Here is a 17,685-nt window from a genome sequence, read left to right as displayed (position 1 = left end):
ATAACTGCAGGTATGTTCTCACTGGCTCTGAACATTAATTGGAAAGCAGCCAATTTGAAAATGCCCAGGGAAATTGTGCTGTTGACAAAAAAATTAACTTCCATTTAATGCAATCTTCCGGCCCTAAAAGTAATGCCACTCCCACAGACTTAACAAAATACAATGCGCTTCAGCAAGCACTGTAGTACAACAGCGCATTACAAAAGCTTCAGGAGGCGGAAGAATGGCCCCTGTAAAACTAAATGGTAACTTACAGCAAAATGTCTCTCTACATTCCCATAGTAACACAGGCATTGTATTCACCATTACCCCTCCACTCCCTAGTAATGTGTTTTCTATTTAGAGCAATCCACCAACCTTCCATTCTTTCCTCAATTAGATTCTTGGTGACTATTTCTCGGATTCGAGCAGGGACCGGAGTTCGTGTAGCGCCCTCCCCTTCTCCACGCACTGTCAGACTTTTGTCCTCTCCACTCACCTCTGGGTTCAGGACAGTGTCTTCGAGTTTCTGAAACAACAGGAAAACAACGAGCTGAGATACACACACACACACATATACACACACACACGCGCGGACACAGATCCACAAATTCAGGAACGCACTGCATCACATACGGTAGTTTCCCAGACGCTTAAAATAATAGACCCTGCGAACCTAATCATTATGCCTGTGTTTGGTGCGATTTTGTAAAATTTTTATGCAGTTTGCCAACATTAAAATAACAAGTTTTAAGCGAAAACAAGGGACCGGTGAATCCTAGAGGGAAGAATGTCATCACAAGGCCACGTGAATGTCAACGAGAAACTGAACTGAAGGACAGACCACTTGGGCATTCGCTAATTCTGTTACACCAGCCACCTCCTTGTTCCAATCTGGGTTGTGAATAAACACATGACATAGATTTGTGCAAGATTTGGGAGAACATGCACCACACGGACTGCACTGGTTCAAAAATAAATGCTGGCCTTGCCAGCGATGCCCACATCCCATGAACGAATAAAAAAAAAATTATGATCCTAGGATGTCATCTTCCATCGGATAGGCAACATGCGGAGTGCTGCTGCATAGAGAGCTGGAATGTGGGAAAGTGTTTCAGGATCTTTAATCAAATATCAGTGACCAAAACTAAATAAAATGGGCTATCCCGAGAGGTATGACAGTGCAACTTGTTGATATACCAGAGTGGGGCAGATTAACCACTTGGATCACCCTCCCTGGGAGGGTTTGATTTTAATAGTGCCATTAGGGAGAGCCAGGCTATGCACAGCTTCATGGGACACCCCCTGAACATTGCAGCAGCAAATAGAAGCAGGAGTCCAAGATCACCCGCGAGAGCCTCATTTATACATGACCGATGGACCTGTGCCTAGTCTAGATGTAGGCCCAGCTCCAACCCCCTTCTCCCGGGAAGCAACATCAATCCTGGAGCAATGTAAAGGGAGCAGAGACCCAAGGTAGTGGGTTCCTCCCCTTCTCCTGGATTTTGTGGGAAATAAGTGTTCCCTGGGGAATAGGTCAGAAAAATTGGCCTGATTCAATATTACAGCACCAAAATAGGCCACTTGGCCCAACAAGTCACTTGGTTCAATCCCACTCTCGCTCCCCATGCCGTTTAATATTCCTCGTGTTCAAGCAACTATCTATTCCTTTTTTCAAAGATTTTATGGACTCGGCTTTACCAACCGTTTGCGTCAAAGAATTCCACATTCTAACCAAGCTCTGAGTAAAGAATTATTTTTTTAACGTCTGCTTTAATTCATTTTGTGATTATCTTAAATTTGCGCCCTCTTGTTATCATCTGCAGTACCCCATTTCCCAGACTTATCCCATAGATGCCCACGATCCCTCTCCATGCCTTTCTACTCTGCCACACCGAATCCCAGAGAAACTCCTAACAGTAAATTCTACTGCTTACCCTCGAACAGACAATGTGCCTCTGGAAAATGTGCAAAGGTTTTCCAATGGGTATTGGCCACCCAAGGGCAGATCCCAGCATCACTGAATGTTCCTTTTCTTTTCGTTCATGGGATGTGGGCGTCGCTGGCAAGGCCAGCATTTATTGCCCATCCCTAATTGCCCTTGAGGAGGTGGTGGAGAGCCGCCTTCTTGAACCGCTGCAGTCTGTGTGGTGAAGGTTCTCCCACAGTGCTGTTAGGTAGGGAGTTCCAGGATTTTGACCCAGCGACGATGAAGGAATCGCAATATATTTCCAAGTCAGGATGGTGTGTGACTTGGAGGGGAACGTGCAGGTGGCGTTGTTCCCATGTGCCTGCTGCTCTTGTCCTTCTAGGTGGTAGAGGTCGCGGGTTTGGGAGGTGCTGTCAAAGAAGCCTTGGCCAGTTTCCGCAGTGCATTCTGTGGATGGAACACACTGCAGCCACGGTGCGCCGGTGGTGAAGAGAGTGAATGTTTAGATTGATGGATGGGGTACTAATCAAGTGGGCTGCTTTGTCCTGGATGGTGTCAAACTTCTTGAGTGTTGTTGGAGCTGCACTCATCCAGGCAAGTGGAGAGTATTCCATCACACTCCTGACTTGTGCCTTGTAGATAGTGGAAAGGCTTTGGGGAGTCAGGAGGTGAGTCACTCATCGCAGAATACCCAGCCTCTGGCCTGCTCTTGTAGCTCACAATATTTATGTGGCAGGTCCAGTTACGTGTATGGTCAATGGTGACCCCAGGATGTTGATGGTGGGGGATTCAGCGGTGGTAATGCCATTGAATATCAAGGGGAGGTGGTTAGACTCTCTCTTGTTGCAGATGGTCATTGCCTGGCACTTGTCTGGCACGAATGTTACTTGTCACTTATCAGCTCAAGTCTTGCAGCATGAGGGCACAGATTGCTTCATTATCTAAGGGGTTGCGAATGGAACTGAACACTGTGCAATCATCAGCAAACATCCCCATTTCTGACCTTGTGATGGAGGGAAGGTCATTGATGAAGCAGCTGAAGATGGTTGGGCCTCGGACACTGCCCTGAGGAACTCCTGTAACAATGTTCTGGGGCTGAGATGATTGGCCTCCAACAACCACTGCCATCTTCCTTTGTGCTAGGTCTGACTCCAGCCACTGGAAAGTTTCCCCGCTGATTCCCATTGACTTCAATTTTACTAGGGCTCCTTGGTACCACATTCGGTCAAATGCTGCCTTGATGTCAACGGCAGTCACTCTCAACTCACCTCTGGAATTCAGCTCTTTTGTCCATATCTGGACCAAGGCTGTAATGAGGTCTGGAGCCGAGTGGTCCTGGCGGAAACCAAACTGAGCATCAGCGAGCTGATGATTGACAGTAGACTGATGGGGCGGTAATTTGCCGGATTGGATTTGTCCTGCTTTTGTGGACAGGACATTCTTGGGCAATTTTCCAAATTGTCGGGTAGATGCCAGTGTTGTAGCTGTACTGGAACAGATTGACTAGAGGCGCATCTAGTTCTGGAGCAGAAGTCTTCATCACTGCAGCCAGGATGTTGATGGGCCCAGAGCCTTTGTTGTATCCAGTGCACTCAGCCGTTTCTTGATATCACGTGGTGTGAATTGAATTGGCTGAAGACTGGTATGTGATGGTAGGGATATCAGGAGGAGGGCGAGATGGATCATCCACTTGACACTTCTGGCTGAAAATGGTTGCAAACACTTCAGTCTTGTCTTTTGCACTCACGTGCTGGACTCCGCCATCATTGAGGATGGGGATGTTTACAGAGCCTCCTCCTCCTGTTAGTTGTTTAATTGTCCGCCACCATTCATGACTGGATGTGGCAGGACTGCAAAGCTTTGATCTGATCCGTTAGTTGTGGAATCGCTTAGCTCTGTCTATAGCATGTTGCTTCCGCTGTTTAGCATGCATGTAGTCCTGTGTTGTAGCTTCACCAGGTTGGCACCTCATTTTTAGGTACGCCTGGTGCTGCTCCTGGAATGCTCTTCTACACTCCTCATTGAACCAAGGTTGATCCACTGGCTTGTTGGTAATTGTAGAGTGAGGAATATGCCGGGCCATGAGATTACAGATTGTGCTGGAATACAATTCTGCTGCTGCTGATGGCCTACAGCACCTTATGGATGCCCAGTTTTGAGCTGCTAGGTCTGTTTTGAATCTATCCCATTTAGCATGGCGGTAGTGCCGCACAACACGTTGGATGGTGTCCTCAGTATGAAGACGGGACTTCGTCTCCACGAGGACTGTGCGGTGGTTATTCCTATCAATACTGTCATGGACAGATGCATCTGCGATAGGTAGATTGGTGAGGACAAGGTCAAGTAGGTTTTTCCCTTGTGTTGGTTCATTCACCACCTGCCGCAGGCCGAGCCCTTCAGGACTCTGTCAGCTGTGGTGCTACCGAGCCACTCTTCGTGATGTACATTGAAGTCCCCCACCCAGAGTACATTCCGTGCCCTAGCTACCCTCAGTTCTTCCTCTAAGTGGTGCTCAACATGGAGGAGGACTGATTCGTCAGATGAGGGAGGATGGTAAGGTGGTAATCAGCAGATGGTTTCCTTGACCGCATTTGACCTGATGCAATGAGATTTCATGGTGTCTGAAGTCAATGTTGAGGACTCCCAGGGCCACTCTCTCCTGACTGTATATCACTGTGCCACCACCTCTGGTGGGTCTGTCCTGCCGGTGGGACAGGACACACCCAGAGATGGTGATGGAAGAGTCTGGGATATTGATTAAAAGGTATGATTCTGTGAGTATGGCTCTGTCAGGCTGTTGCTTGACTAGTATGTGGGACAGCTCTCCCAATTTTCCAATTTTGGCACAAGTCCGCAGATGTGAGTGAGGTGGACTTTGTAGGGTCGACTGGGCTTGGTTTGCCTTTGTCGTATCCGGGTGCCTAGTTGTCCATCCGGTTTTATTCTTATGATGACTTTTTGTAGCGAGATTGTAAAATTAAGTGGCTTTCTAGGCCATTTCAGAGACTGATTAAAAAGCAACCACATTGCACTGGGTCTGGAGTCACATATAGGCCAGACCAAATAAGGTCAGTAGGTTTCCTTCCCTAAAGGGCATGATTCCCTAATTTCCATTAGAGAACCAAATGAGCTTTTATAACAATCCGGTCGTTTCATGGTCACCATTACTGATAGTAGTTTTGTTTTTTCAGATTTAATTAAATTAATTGAATTGAAATTCCCCAGCTGCCGTGGCAGGATTTGAACTCGTCAATCTTCTGGATTATTAGTCCAGGTCCCTGGATTATCTAATCCAGTAACATAACCACTATGATACCATACCCGTTTCCCGCACAGAAACAGGCTATTTAGCCCATTTCTCCACATGACCCACCTAGTCTAGTCTTACTCTACTGCTCATTTCCCATACACTTTAATGTTTTTATTTTTCAAGCAGCTACCCAATTCCCTTTTAAAAGAATTTTAGGACTCTGCTTCTATCATGGAATCTGGGAGCTGGTATCAGATGAAACTGAGGACGAGTCAGCCAGAGTTAACCGAGCCACGCAACAACCTAGATGATGAAATTCTTGGATCAAGCAACTTTAATGGAAAAGCAATTAAATCTATTCCAGGATATCAACAATGATCAATCGGAAAGTCAAAAAAAAAACTCAGTGAAATTTCAACAAAATGCTCATCAAACTCCAACCAAATTATTTTTGCGTGAATCTTGTGGTCAGACTGAGAGGGTTATTAATGGGAAATGGAGTGCTGGCAGCAGCAAAGTAAAGCTCCCTCCACTCTGCCCCAGGAATATTCCTTTAATCCCGCCAGTGTGAATTATTCCGCTTCCCACGCCAGATAATCTTGTAGCCTCTCTGAATGATTTAAGGGGAGTGTTTCCACTTCAGCACTCCTGGCAAAGGCCTACGGCACATTTCAGGATTTGCCCATGCCAGGCCCATGATATTCAACCCATAAATTTTAAATGGATGGAAAATCACTGAATAGGGGAACACAATTTCCAATGTGCAATGAATGCCGCAGATCTCCCCTTTAGTGTCAAATTAGGTGCAGGTTTTGTACTGGCATTCCCAAACCACTAGGAGCAGGGTCGAAACTGCCCAAACTCTTTTTCAATAGGGACCCTAGCTGCCAGCAGCCAGAGAAGACTTTCGGCCAATCAGTCTCTGTTGAATTCAGTCCCAAGTTCTTGAGGTGAAAGGCCCAAGCCAGAGAAACTTTGCTCCGCAGAGGGTTGTGAGGCTGTGGAATGCACTACCAGAGTTAGTGAATGAAGCAGAGACCATTTCAACATTTAAGAATAGGTTGGATAGGTGGTTGACTCTGGACAAAAATCCCCAAAACTTCTGGTTGGTGCGCTCCCACGTATAACTTCTGCCCATCTACCCTAAGATTTTGCTGTTTGATTGACAGGAACACAAGGGCAAAGTGCAGACAAGCGAAGTTGTGGTTGGTTATCTTCGTATCAGATGATGCCAGGCTGGAGGAAGTGTTTTAGCAGATCAGCTCGTTTTGCAATATACCAGAAAAACACAATTACAGGGGTGTAAAAGGAAGAAAGACTTGCATTTATATAGCGCCTTTCACAACATTTCAAAGTGCTTTACAGCCAATGAAGTACTTCTGAAGTGTAGTCACCGTTGTAATGTAGGAAACACAGCAGCCAATTTGCACACAGCAAGCTCCCACAAACAGCAATGTGATAATGACCAGATAATGTTTTTTTTAGTGGTGTTGGTTGAGGCATGAATGTTAGCCAGGACACCAGGGAATTCTCACCTGCTCTTCTTCAAAATAGTGCCATGGGATCTTTTACATCCACCTGAGTGGATGACGGGGCCTCAGTTTTAACATCTAATCCAAAAGACAGCACCTCTAACAGTGCAGCACTTCCTCAGTACTGCACTGGAGTTTATACTCAAGTCTCTGGAGTAGTACTTGAACCCACAACCTTTATAATATAGAGGCAAGAGTGCTACCCACTGAGCCACAGCTGTGCAGTGGAACACTATGGCTTTATGACCCATTTCAACATTGCCCAAGGTCCTAACTGCCTGTTCTTTTCAGCAGTGCTCAGAGTAACGGATATACAGAAAAAAAAACTACAACGGCATCTGTACAAGTTTGTACATCTCAAACTCCTGATTTCCAGGTTTGTTTATACCAGTCACAGCATCCCCACTAGCTGGAGAAAAATATACCCAGGCCAGCAAACAACAAGAAGCATCAGAGGCCTGTATGTACGGGCTGTACCTTGGCAAAAAAAAAACACCTCTTTAGGTGGATCACGGAGCTTCCTGAGGCTGAAGCACTGCCTTGTTTGCTTTGCTGCACAGTTCCTAGCACCCCCTCAAAAACTTCTGCACAGAAGAGTAGGTGTTAGGGCCCTGCGGCTCCAGGTAGATGATCCAAACAAGGCAATGAGTGGAAGTTTACTGAGTGATAATCGGCATGCAGTGAAGTAGCAGTGAGTATATTGCATGGCTGACTCTCCTGGCATTGAAGGCACCCACAGGGAGCACTGATCAGCAAACCGCAGGCCTGCATCCCTGATTGATTTAAATGGGTGGAAGATTAGAGGCTGTGGGCCATGATATCCCAACCAGCGCTCCCCGGGAGCGTCACTCTTTGCTGGGAGCGCCTGATTGTGGTATCAGCCCTTAACCTGTGACTTCTCTATAGCTCCGGGCCACTTCCTCCACCATTTGTGCATGAGAGTGCATGCAGCACGCGGCCACTACTAGATATACAACATTGCTAATCTTTACACTAACTCTCCCATTCATTGGGAACCATTAGTCTTTGTATTCGGTTTAACCTCAATGTTTTCTTTCTGATCCCTACTACAGGCTTGTTACAGATATTGATTCAGGCTGACAGACACACCGCCTGAACACACAGTGAAAGGAAACCTAACATCAATGCACTTTGTGAATCTTAAGACTTTAAATGAATGAAAACTCTTAGAATGGAGTTAAACTGCACTCGGGGGTAACATTTAAATTGGACAGGGGAGCTTTGCCACGCAACAAGTTAGGCAACACTTATCGGTGAAACTATCTTGTTTATACTGGTTTCAGCGTAGAAAGAGAAAAAGATAATTATTTTAAATGGACATTAATGCGGAGAAGAAGGGAAACATGACACGTGAATCCTGCTGTCGGTGAGGGCCAGTCAGTGGTGAGAAGGTTGGAGGCAGCCTCGGGTTTCCAATGCTCCAGGAATGTCCTGGTGTCTCCAGGAATTAAAGTTTAATTTCCTGGATACTGCTGCGATCAATCTGGGAGAAAAATGATAGGGGCATTCCAAATTTAATGATTTTCTTTGAACACTTTCGATTATTAGTTATCAGAATATTGGAGATGGGATAAAAGGCTATTTGACTGGGCCAGGTGGTTGGAGGTCAGGGATGAAACCTCCAGTAATATGTCCAACCAGAGTTGGTAACCCTAAGGCAGCTGCGTTTTTGCACTGTTATAAATTCTGACCGGATTCTGTTCTGTAAATTCTATGATTCAAACTGGAGTCAGAGGTTGGGCCCCACACTTCATGGCTTTAGTTTGCTGGATGGATTTGAGTTTCAGACTGAAAATGGAGTCCGATGGAGGGGGGCTGGGGATGGTATATCCTCAAAACTGGAGGAGTTGAGTTAGTAGAAACTCGAAATGGAGTCAGATGTGGGGGGGGGGGGCGGTATTTGGGGCAAACACAATGGAGTTGACGAGGGTCCGTACAGAAAAAAACGGAGGGAGGAGGTTTCAAAGGTGGATTTAGTTCACTGAGTGGTCTCCTGATTTAAACTGCACCTGGTGCGGATTCGAGATTGGGTGGGAAGAGGTGCATATCACACATGGCTTTCGAGTGCTGAGTAATCTCCCCGAGCCCCACTGCCATTTTTAGCTTAACGCGCGTTCAGAGCCGCTTCGCGGGGGAACAAGACAATTTTGCGAACGAGCGCTCCCGGAGCGGAGCGGAGCGGATCCTGAGCCTGACCCGCCTGGCTGCGCTTATCGGCAAAGTGCAGGTACGCCGCCCGTGCTTTTTCTGTCCTTTGGGACTGCAGGAGCCCCCTCATGAGATCAGTTTGCCCAGTGCTGGTCACACATTGCAGGCAGGCAGTTTGCAACATCCCCGCTCCACCCTCTCGCCCGGTCCCCTCAGGGAAGGGATTCCCCACCCTGGGGATTCTCACTCGGTGTTCGCAACCAGTGAACCGCCAACTTAAATAAAAGGGAAGCAGCCGCGCTACCTGAATAATAGTCTCCAGCTTCTCCTCAGGGCGCTCGCTCGGTGAACTCATGGGGATCCTGATGGCCCCTGGACCTCCCGCCGCAGGTAAGTAGCAGCTCGGTGCCGGCTCCACAACCTCCTGGGTGGGGTGTGTGTTAGGGGGACGACGTGGGGGGGGGGGGGGGTGGGGGGGACGTGGTTGCAGCTGGGCACGGCCGCTCTGCGCTCCTCTTGCTGGCTGCACTCAGTCTCCTTTGGGTCCCGGCTCTAACAATCAGTCGAACCCTCCGCCCCCGCCCCTTCCCCCTTATTCCCTGTTCCCCGAACCCTCCCCGGCGCTGGTTGCTGTGGAAATCGAACGCCGAGCTTGCGTTGCCGTGGGAACGGGACGCTGGGAGAAGCCGGTTGCCTAGAGACGGGGACGCTTTGGAAAGCTGCGGCTGCAGTGAGGAGCCTGGAGGTGCAGTGCCGGGGGGGGGGGGGGGGGGGCGGTGGGTGGTAAGGCGGGCGGGATCCGGGCAGTTCGAAGCGGGAGCGGGAGCAGCAACACACAGGACAAAAGATTAGAGGCAGAATAAAGGGGGAAGAAGCAAGAAAAAAAAAACAATGCATGGGTTAAAATATCAAATCAATAATCTACAAAGTGCATTGAAGTGGCTGCATGCTGCTGCAGGATACGGTTACGGAGCCACTTCAGGCTTAACTGTCATTGGCTCCCCTCAGTACTGCACTGAAGTGTCGACTTAGATGATGTGCTAAACTCCTGGAATGGGGCTCGAGCCCACAACCTTCTAACTCAGAGACACTGCCACGCATGCTGTCTGAGGATGTAAAATTGCACTTGTGGGAAAGTGGCGTTCCACGTTTGCTTATGGGGAAGCATACATGCTGCTCGCTCTTGGGCGGCAGAATTGTTAGTTCAGCCAGGCAGTGTGAACGGGGCATTGCCTGTCTGAAAGCTGAGCTGCAACGACCAGTCTTAGCCCCATATCCCCTAATACCTTTGGTTAACAAAAATCTATCAATCTCAGGTTTAAAATTAACAATTGAGCTAGCATCAATTGCCGTTTGCAGAAGAGCCTTCCAAACTTCTTCCGCTCTTTGCATGTAGAAACATTTCCTAACTTCACTCCTGAAAGACCTGGCTCTAATTTTTAGGCTATACCCCTAGTCCTAGTATTCAAGTATATGAGACCTCTAAAAACAGGTACAAATGAATCAGCAATAATCCAGCAACTAACCTGTAACTCTCGCATGGTCCCTATAAATAGCTGGTGGGGGGGGGGGGGGGGTCCTCCATCTTGTTTACTACCTGTTCAGCTGTGCAAGGTTAAGACAGTGCATTGGCTGGAGTGTTAAGTTCTAAAATCGCAACTGTCCCTTTAAATCAGCATGACACATTGATCTTCCTACTTTACATAGTACCGGCATTCGGTATCTGCGCTTGCGCAAATGCCTTTACCAAGATGGCATCCGGCACACGTCACGTGCATTCCGGATTCCATTTTGGGTCGTTAGAAGGCCGCGTTGCACCTACAAAACAGGCACTACATGGCCAAATTTATAGCCCTCAGACTTTTCATGATCCAGTCTGTGTATCTGGTCTAATCTGTTGCTACCAATGTCCACAGTAACATTTCATTAACTTAGAACAAGACCAATCACTTGAATACCACTCACACACTCTTTGTTCGATTCATTTTTATTGATGCGATTTAGAAATGGGTCTATCCCGATCTGTGGAATGAGCTTTACATTATTTTGGAAATGAATAATAAAAAGAAAAAAAGTGCATGTGTTGTAAATCTGAAATGAAGAAAGAAAGAAAGTGCAGGGAACACTGTGCTGCTGGGTGGACACCCAGCATAACTGGTTTTACTTGTCTCCTATAGGAGACGGGGGAGAATCTCCACAGAATTTCAGGGCCCTGGTTCTGTAAATCACCAGCCATGCAACCTTTGCAAATGGCCCCAGTTGTGCTACCCTTTCCTTTGTAAATAGTCCCCACTGTGTTCCCTTTTTGAAATAGCTCAAGTTGTGTTTTGTTTGTAAATAGCTCCAGTTGTCTTCTCTTTGTAAATAGCCCCAATTATGTTCCCTTTGGAAATAGCCCCAGTTGTGTTCCCAATTTGAAAAAAGCTCCAGTTATGTTCCCTTTGCAAATAGCCCCAGTTGCGTTCGCTTTTTGAAATAGCCTAGATGTGTTCCCAATGTAAATAACCTCAGATGTCTTACCTTTGTAAATAGCCGCAGTTGTGTTCCCTTTTTTAAATAGCCACAGTTGTGTTCGCTTTGTTTATAGCACCAGTTGTGTTCCCTTTGTTAATAGCACCAGTTGTGTTCCCTTTTTGAAAAAGCCCCACTTATATTCCCTTTTTGAAATAGCCCCAGTTGTATTCCCTTTTTGAAATAGCCCGTTGTGTTCCCTTTTTGAAAAAGCTCCAGTTGTGTTACCTTTTTGAAATAGTCAAAGTTGTGTTCCCTTTTTGAATTAACCCCAGATGTGTTCCCTTTGTAAATAGCCCCAGTTGTGTTCCCTTTTGAATTAGCCCCAGTTGTGTTCCCTTTTTGAAATAGCCATAGTTGTGTTCACTTTCTTCCACGTAGTCCCACTTCTTCTACTTTAATGCCCCAATTGTTTTATTCACTAACCTCGATGCTGCTAACTATATTTTTAAAAATAACCCTGATCCTACACCCCTTTTTAAAAGAAAAATCCTCATGAACAACACCATGGGAGTTTGACTTGTATGTTCAAAAAATTGCCCCAGAAATAGTTTAGCAGGGAAATATTCAATTCAATTTGCAACATAATCAAGAGCAGGCCATTGTATATAAAAAAATGTTTGCGCAGGCAGGGTAAGGCAGGGCAGGCTGCCAGGGTAGGCACGGCAGGGCAGGCTGCCAGGGTAGGCAGAGCTAAGCAGGGCAGGGCAGGGCAGGCTACCAGGGTAGGCAAGCAGGGCAGGGCAGGGCAGGTAGGCAGGCCGGCCGGCCTGTTTTGGGTCAGAGCACTGGTCGTCTAATGAATGATACCGGATTTTTTATTATGTACTTTTGAAACTTGTTTTAAAGAAGACTAAGATAATGGACTTGAAACCCTCAATTTTGTGGTAAAGGACATAGAATTGACAGCTTGACCAAAAACAGAATGCATGATGGTCTTTCATTATTACCCAGGATATTTGGAGAGAGTAAAGTGTGTGTCAGCAAGACTGAAGGGCGTCTTCGTAAGACGTAATACCTGTGTAACTGATAAGAAGAAACAATGCTGAAAGTTCAGAGATATGGAAGCAGGGCCTGCAAACTGATGAGAGATTCTTATAATTAAACAGCAGATTTGGAAAGAAAACCGTATAAAACTGCCCATTCTATAAGGGTTTTCAAGATAACCACAATGCGGACTAGACAATTTGGTGAGTAACCTTTTTCTCCGAAGACAAAGAATTTTATCAATTCTTTATCTTGAGTTGTACTTGCTAAAGAAAAGGCTGTATGAGAAACTACTACTTTCTCTCTGGTAAAAACCTATCATGTTTGTATAATTAAATTCTTTAAAGTTAAAAAAATAACTCCAGTATCTTGCTTGATTCTTAGTCTTTTGTATTCTGGACAAGAGAGTAAAGTAATCCTACAGATTTGGTGCTGTAATTTGGATACAAGTGTGTTAATATCAACTGAGAGTTAATTTGGATTTAATTTGCATCAGCCTAGTGGTAGAGAAAGTTTGGACCGTGTCCCAAAGCAGCTAGAGACAGAAAGGACTACTCACTTACAAAGGCTTGATAGCTAGCCGAGTTGAGGGGTCAGGTAGTTAGGATAACCACACCTTGGTTCAACTGGTTTAGAAGGTTAATTAACGCTCTGGGAGCTTAGTTGTAATGCGCACAGGCATTGTCCAGGTGGCAGTGTGCTGCGTGCGAAGGGAACCAAGAAGATCACCATCCAGAATGCCAAGAGGGTAGGGATTAACTGGTGATTTTAAGCAGCACGTACGTGCAAGATTCGACTCGGGGAGCTGAAATAGAAAAACAAAATCAAGGATAGCAGATAAAGGTGGTCTGACTCTTAGCAGTTTTGCTTAGAGTTAAAGGGACTAGAAATCCAGAGGCCTGGACTTATAATCTAGAGTCATGAGTTCAAATCCCACCACAGCAGCTGGGGGATTTAAATGCAAATTAATTAAATAAAATCTGGAATTAAAAAAAACTAGTATCAGTAACAGTAGCCATGAAACTACCGGATTGTCCTAAAAACCCATCTGGTTCACTAATGCCCTTTAGGGAAGGAAACCTGCCGTCCTTACCCAGTCTGTCCTGTATGTGACTTCAGACCCACAGCAATGTGGTTGATTCTTAATCGCCCTCTGAAATGGCCTAGCAAGCCACTCAGTTGTACAATCTCGCTACAACAAGTCACAATTAAAATAAAACCGGACGGATCACTAGGCACCAGACACGACAAAGGCAAACCAAGCCTAATTGACCCTGCAAAGTGCTTCTCACTAACATCTGGGGCCTTGTGCCAAAATTGGGAGAACTGTCCCATATACTAGTCAGGCAACAGCCTGACATAGCCATACTCACAGAATCATACCTTTTAGCCAACGTCCTAGAAACTTGCATTACTATCCCTGGGTATGTCCTGTCCCACCAGCAGAACAGCAGGACAGACCCACTAGAGATGGCGGAACAATGACATACAGTGAGGAGCGAGTGGCCCAGGGAGTCCTCAACATTGATTCCGGACCCCATGAAATCTCATGGCATCAGGTCAAACATGGGCAAGGAAACCTTCTGCTGATTACCACCTACCAGCCTCCCTTAGCTGATGAATCAGTCCTCCTCCATGTTTAGCACCACTTGGAGGAAGTACTGAGGGTAGCAAGGGCACAGAATGTTCTTTGGGTGGGGGACTTCAATGTCCATCACCAAGAGTGGCTCAGTAGACCTGAAGGACATAGCTGCCAGACTGGGCCTGCGGCAGGTAGTGACCTCGTCCTCATCAATCTACCTGCCACAGATGCATCTGTCCATGACAGTATTGGTAGGAGTGACCACCACACAGTACTTGTGGAGACATAGTCCCATCTTCGCACTGAGGACACCGTCCACCGTGTTGTGTGACACTACCACTGTGCTAAATGGGATAGATTCAGAACAGATCTAGCAGCTCAAAACTGGGCATCCATGAGGCGCTGTGGGCTATCAGCAGCAGCAGAATTGTATTCCATCACAATCTGTAACATCATGGCCGAGCATATTCCTCACTCCACCATTACCAACAAGCCAGGGGAAAAATCCTGGTTCAATGAGGAGTGTAGAAGAGCATGCCAGGAGCAGCACCAGGCGTACCTAAAAATGAGGTGTCAACCTGGTGAAGCTACAACACAGGTCTTCATGCATGCTAAACAGCGGAAGCAACATGCTAAAGACAGAGCTAAGCGATTCCACAACCAACGGATCAGATCAAAGCTTTGCAGTCCTGCCACATCCAGTCGTGAATGGTGGTGGACAATTAAACAACAAACAGGAGGAGGACACTCTGTAAACATCCCCATCCTCAATGATGACAGAGTCCAGTACGTGAGCGCAAAAGACAAGGCTGAAGCATTTGCAACCATCTTCAGCCAGAAGTGCCAAGTGGATGATTCATCTCGGCCCCCTCCTGATATCCCCACTGTTACAGAAGGCCGTCTTCAGCCAATTCGATTCACTCCACGTGATATCAATAAATGGCTGAGTGCACTGGATACAGCAAAGGCTATGGGCCCCAACAACATCCCAGCTGTAGTGCTGAAGACTTGTGCTCCAGAACTAGCCGCGCCTCTAGCCAAACTGTTCCAGTATAGCTACAACACTGGCATCTAACCGACAATGTGGAAAGTTGCCCAGGTATGTCCTGTCCACTACAAGCAAGATAAATCTAATCCGGCCAATTACCACACCATCAGTCTACACTCAATCATCAGCAAAGTGATGGAAGGTGTCGTCGACAGTGCTATCAAGCGGTACTTACTCATCAATAACCTGCTCATCGATGCTCAGTTTGGGTTCTGCCAGGACCTCTCAGCTCCAGACCTCATTACAGCCTTCGTCCAAACATGGACAATAGAGCTAAATTCCAGAGGTGAGGTGAGAGTGACTGCCCTTGAGATCATGGCAGCATTTGACCGAGTGTAGTAAAATTGAAGTCAATGGGAATCGGGGGGGTGGGGAAAGCTCTCCAGTGGCTGGAGTCATACAAAGGAAGATGGTAGTGGTTGTTGGAGGCCAATCATCTCAGCCCCAGGACATTGCTGCAGGAGTTCTTCAGGGCAGTGTCCTAGGCCCAACCACCTTTAGCTGCTTCATCAATTCCCTCCATCATAAGGTCATAAATATGGATGATTGCACAGTGTTCTGTTCCATTCAGATAATGAAGCAGTCCGCGCCGCATGCAGCAAGACCTGGACAAAATTCAGGCTTGGGCTGATGAGTGATAAGTAACTTTCGCGCCAGACAAGTGCCAGGCAATGTCCATCTCCAACAAGGGAGAGTCTAACCACCTCCCCTTGACATTCAACGGCATTACCATCGCCGAACCCCCCACGATCAACATCCTGGGAGTCACCATTGATCACAAACTTAACTGGACCAGCCGCATAAATACTGCGGCTACAAGAGCAGGTCAGAGGCTGGTTATTCTGCGGCGAGTGACTCAGCTCTAGACTCCGCAACGCCTTTCCACCATCTACAAGGCACAAGTCAGGAATGTGATGGAATATTCTCCACTTGCCTGCTTGATTGGAACCCCATCCACAACTCTAAACATTCACTCCCTTCAGCACCGGCGCAACATGTCAGCAGTGTGTACCATCCACAGGATGCACTGCAGCAACTCGCCAAGGCTTCTTCAACAGCACCTCCCAAACGCGTGACCTCTACCACCTAGGAGGACAAGGGCAGCAGGCACATGGGAACAACACCACCTGAACGTTCGCCTCCAAGTCACGCATCATCCCGACTTGGAAATATACTGCCATTCCTTCACCGTTGCTGGGACAAAATCCTGGAACTCCCTACCTTATAGCACAGTGGGAGAACCTTCACTACGCAGACTGCAGCTGTTCAAGGAGGTGGCTCACCACCACTTTCTCAAGGGCAATTAGGGATGAGTAATAAATGCTGGCCTTGCCAGCGATGCCCACATCCCATGAATGAATAAAAAAATAAAGTTACACTGAATCTGGGTACAGGTAGTAAACAACATTTAAATTTGCAAATTATGCAAGATTGCATCAAACGCAGAACGATCAGAATGAAAGGGATAACATTCAAGGAGATCGATAAAGATTCAACAAATGGCAAATAAATTATAAATATTATTTAATGGACATGTAGAAAATATTATCCCACAATAAGACCACAATTTTGTCGGAAATATATATCAACATTTACTGTTTTATGTCTCGGGTTTATTGCAGATACGTTATCTACCATGGTTCAAATTGCTCAATATGAACAAATTTAATTCACGTTAATTAAGGCACCATTCTTCATGATTAAAGTGCAGCATTTGTGTAGCACCATTTAACTCTTGGCTAATGAGAGATATTAAGAAATAATGACGACTGACAAAGATATCAATAAAGACTATTTTATTTGTTACTTCTGCACAATTCAAGAAGGAATGGAGTAGACTTTAAACTTTTTGACTTCATTGGGAGGGAAAGTCGGGCTGGGTGTATAATGGGCGGCTCATCCACTCCTGGTCGTATTCTGCCCAGCGATGAAAGTTAAAATCTCCCCCAATGTTTCTTAAAGTAATCATCACAAACTTGTTCCTTCAAAAGTTATAAAAATTTCTTCAAAATCATAAAGTAACACCCAATTCCCAGTGTGCCATATCACCATTGATATAATTTACTATAGGCTTCACTAATTTTCTGTGAATTTGCCTTACCAGCCATGGCTCAGTGGTAGCACTCTTGTCTCTGAGTCAGAACGTTGTCGGCTCAAGCCCCACTCCAGAGACTTGAGCACAAAATCTAGGCTGACACTTCAGTGCAGTACTGAGGGAGTGCTGCACCATTGGAGGTGCTGTCTTTTGGATGAGAAGTTAGCCGAGACCCCGTCTGCCCTCTCAGGTGGACGTAGAAGATCCTGTGGCACTATTTCGAAAAAGAGCAGGGGCGTTCTCCCTGCTATCCTAGCCAATATTTATCCCTCAACCACCATCACTAAAACAGATTACCTGGTGATTATCTCATTGCTGTTTGTGGGATCTTGCTGTGCACAAATTGGCTGCCTCGTTTCCTACATTACAACACTGACTACACTTCAAAAGCTTTGGGACATCCTGAGAAGTCTTTTTTTCTTTTCAATCAGTTGCTCTCTTGTGAGGGTTTCTAATTTCCCCAGAATGAATCAAGGTTTTGTTAGTCACATCCTTTAAACATTTGCATTAACGTTTTATTCTGGTTTCACAACAGTGCCTGAAAAGCTCCTAAATGGCACTTGTTCACTCTTTCAAGGGTATTGTGCATCTTTCCGATCTTC

General features: G+C 46.3%; 1 protein-coding gene across 1 annotated transcript in view; it reads right to left on the bottom strand.

The window, feature by feature from the left end:
* Positions 1-9,215, bottom strand: part of crocc2 (ciliary rootlet coiled-coil, rootletin family member 2) — a 274,117-nt gene extending 264,902 nt beyond the window's left edge. Inside the window, exons 1-2 of the mRNA XM_067994800.1 lie at positions 9,165-9,215; positions 358-508 (exon numbers count right to left, since the gene is read on the bottom strand). Coding sequence (XP_067850901.1) covers positions 358-508; positions 9,165-9,215 — 202 coding nt within the window. The remainder of the gene's footprint in view (positions 1-357; positions 509-9,164) is intronic.
* Positions 9,216-17,685: the final 8,470 nt, after the last annotated feature.

The sequence above is a fragment of the Heptranchias perlo genome, chromosome 13, assembly GCF_035084215.1.
Source record: "Heptranchias perlo isolate sHepPer1 chromosome 13, sHepPer1.hap1, whole genome shotgun sequence".
NCBI lineage: Eukaryota > Metazoa > Chordata > Chondrichthyes > Hexanchiformes > Hexanchidae > Heptranchias > Heptranchias perlo.
The sequence above is the reverse complement of the archived record's forward strand: the minus strand, read 5'-3'. Positions and strand labels throughout refer to the sequence as shown.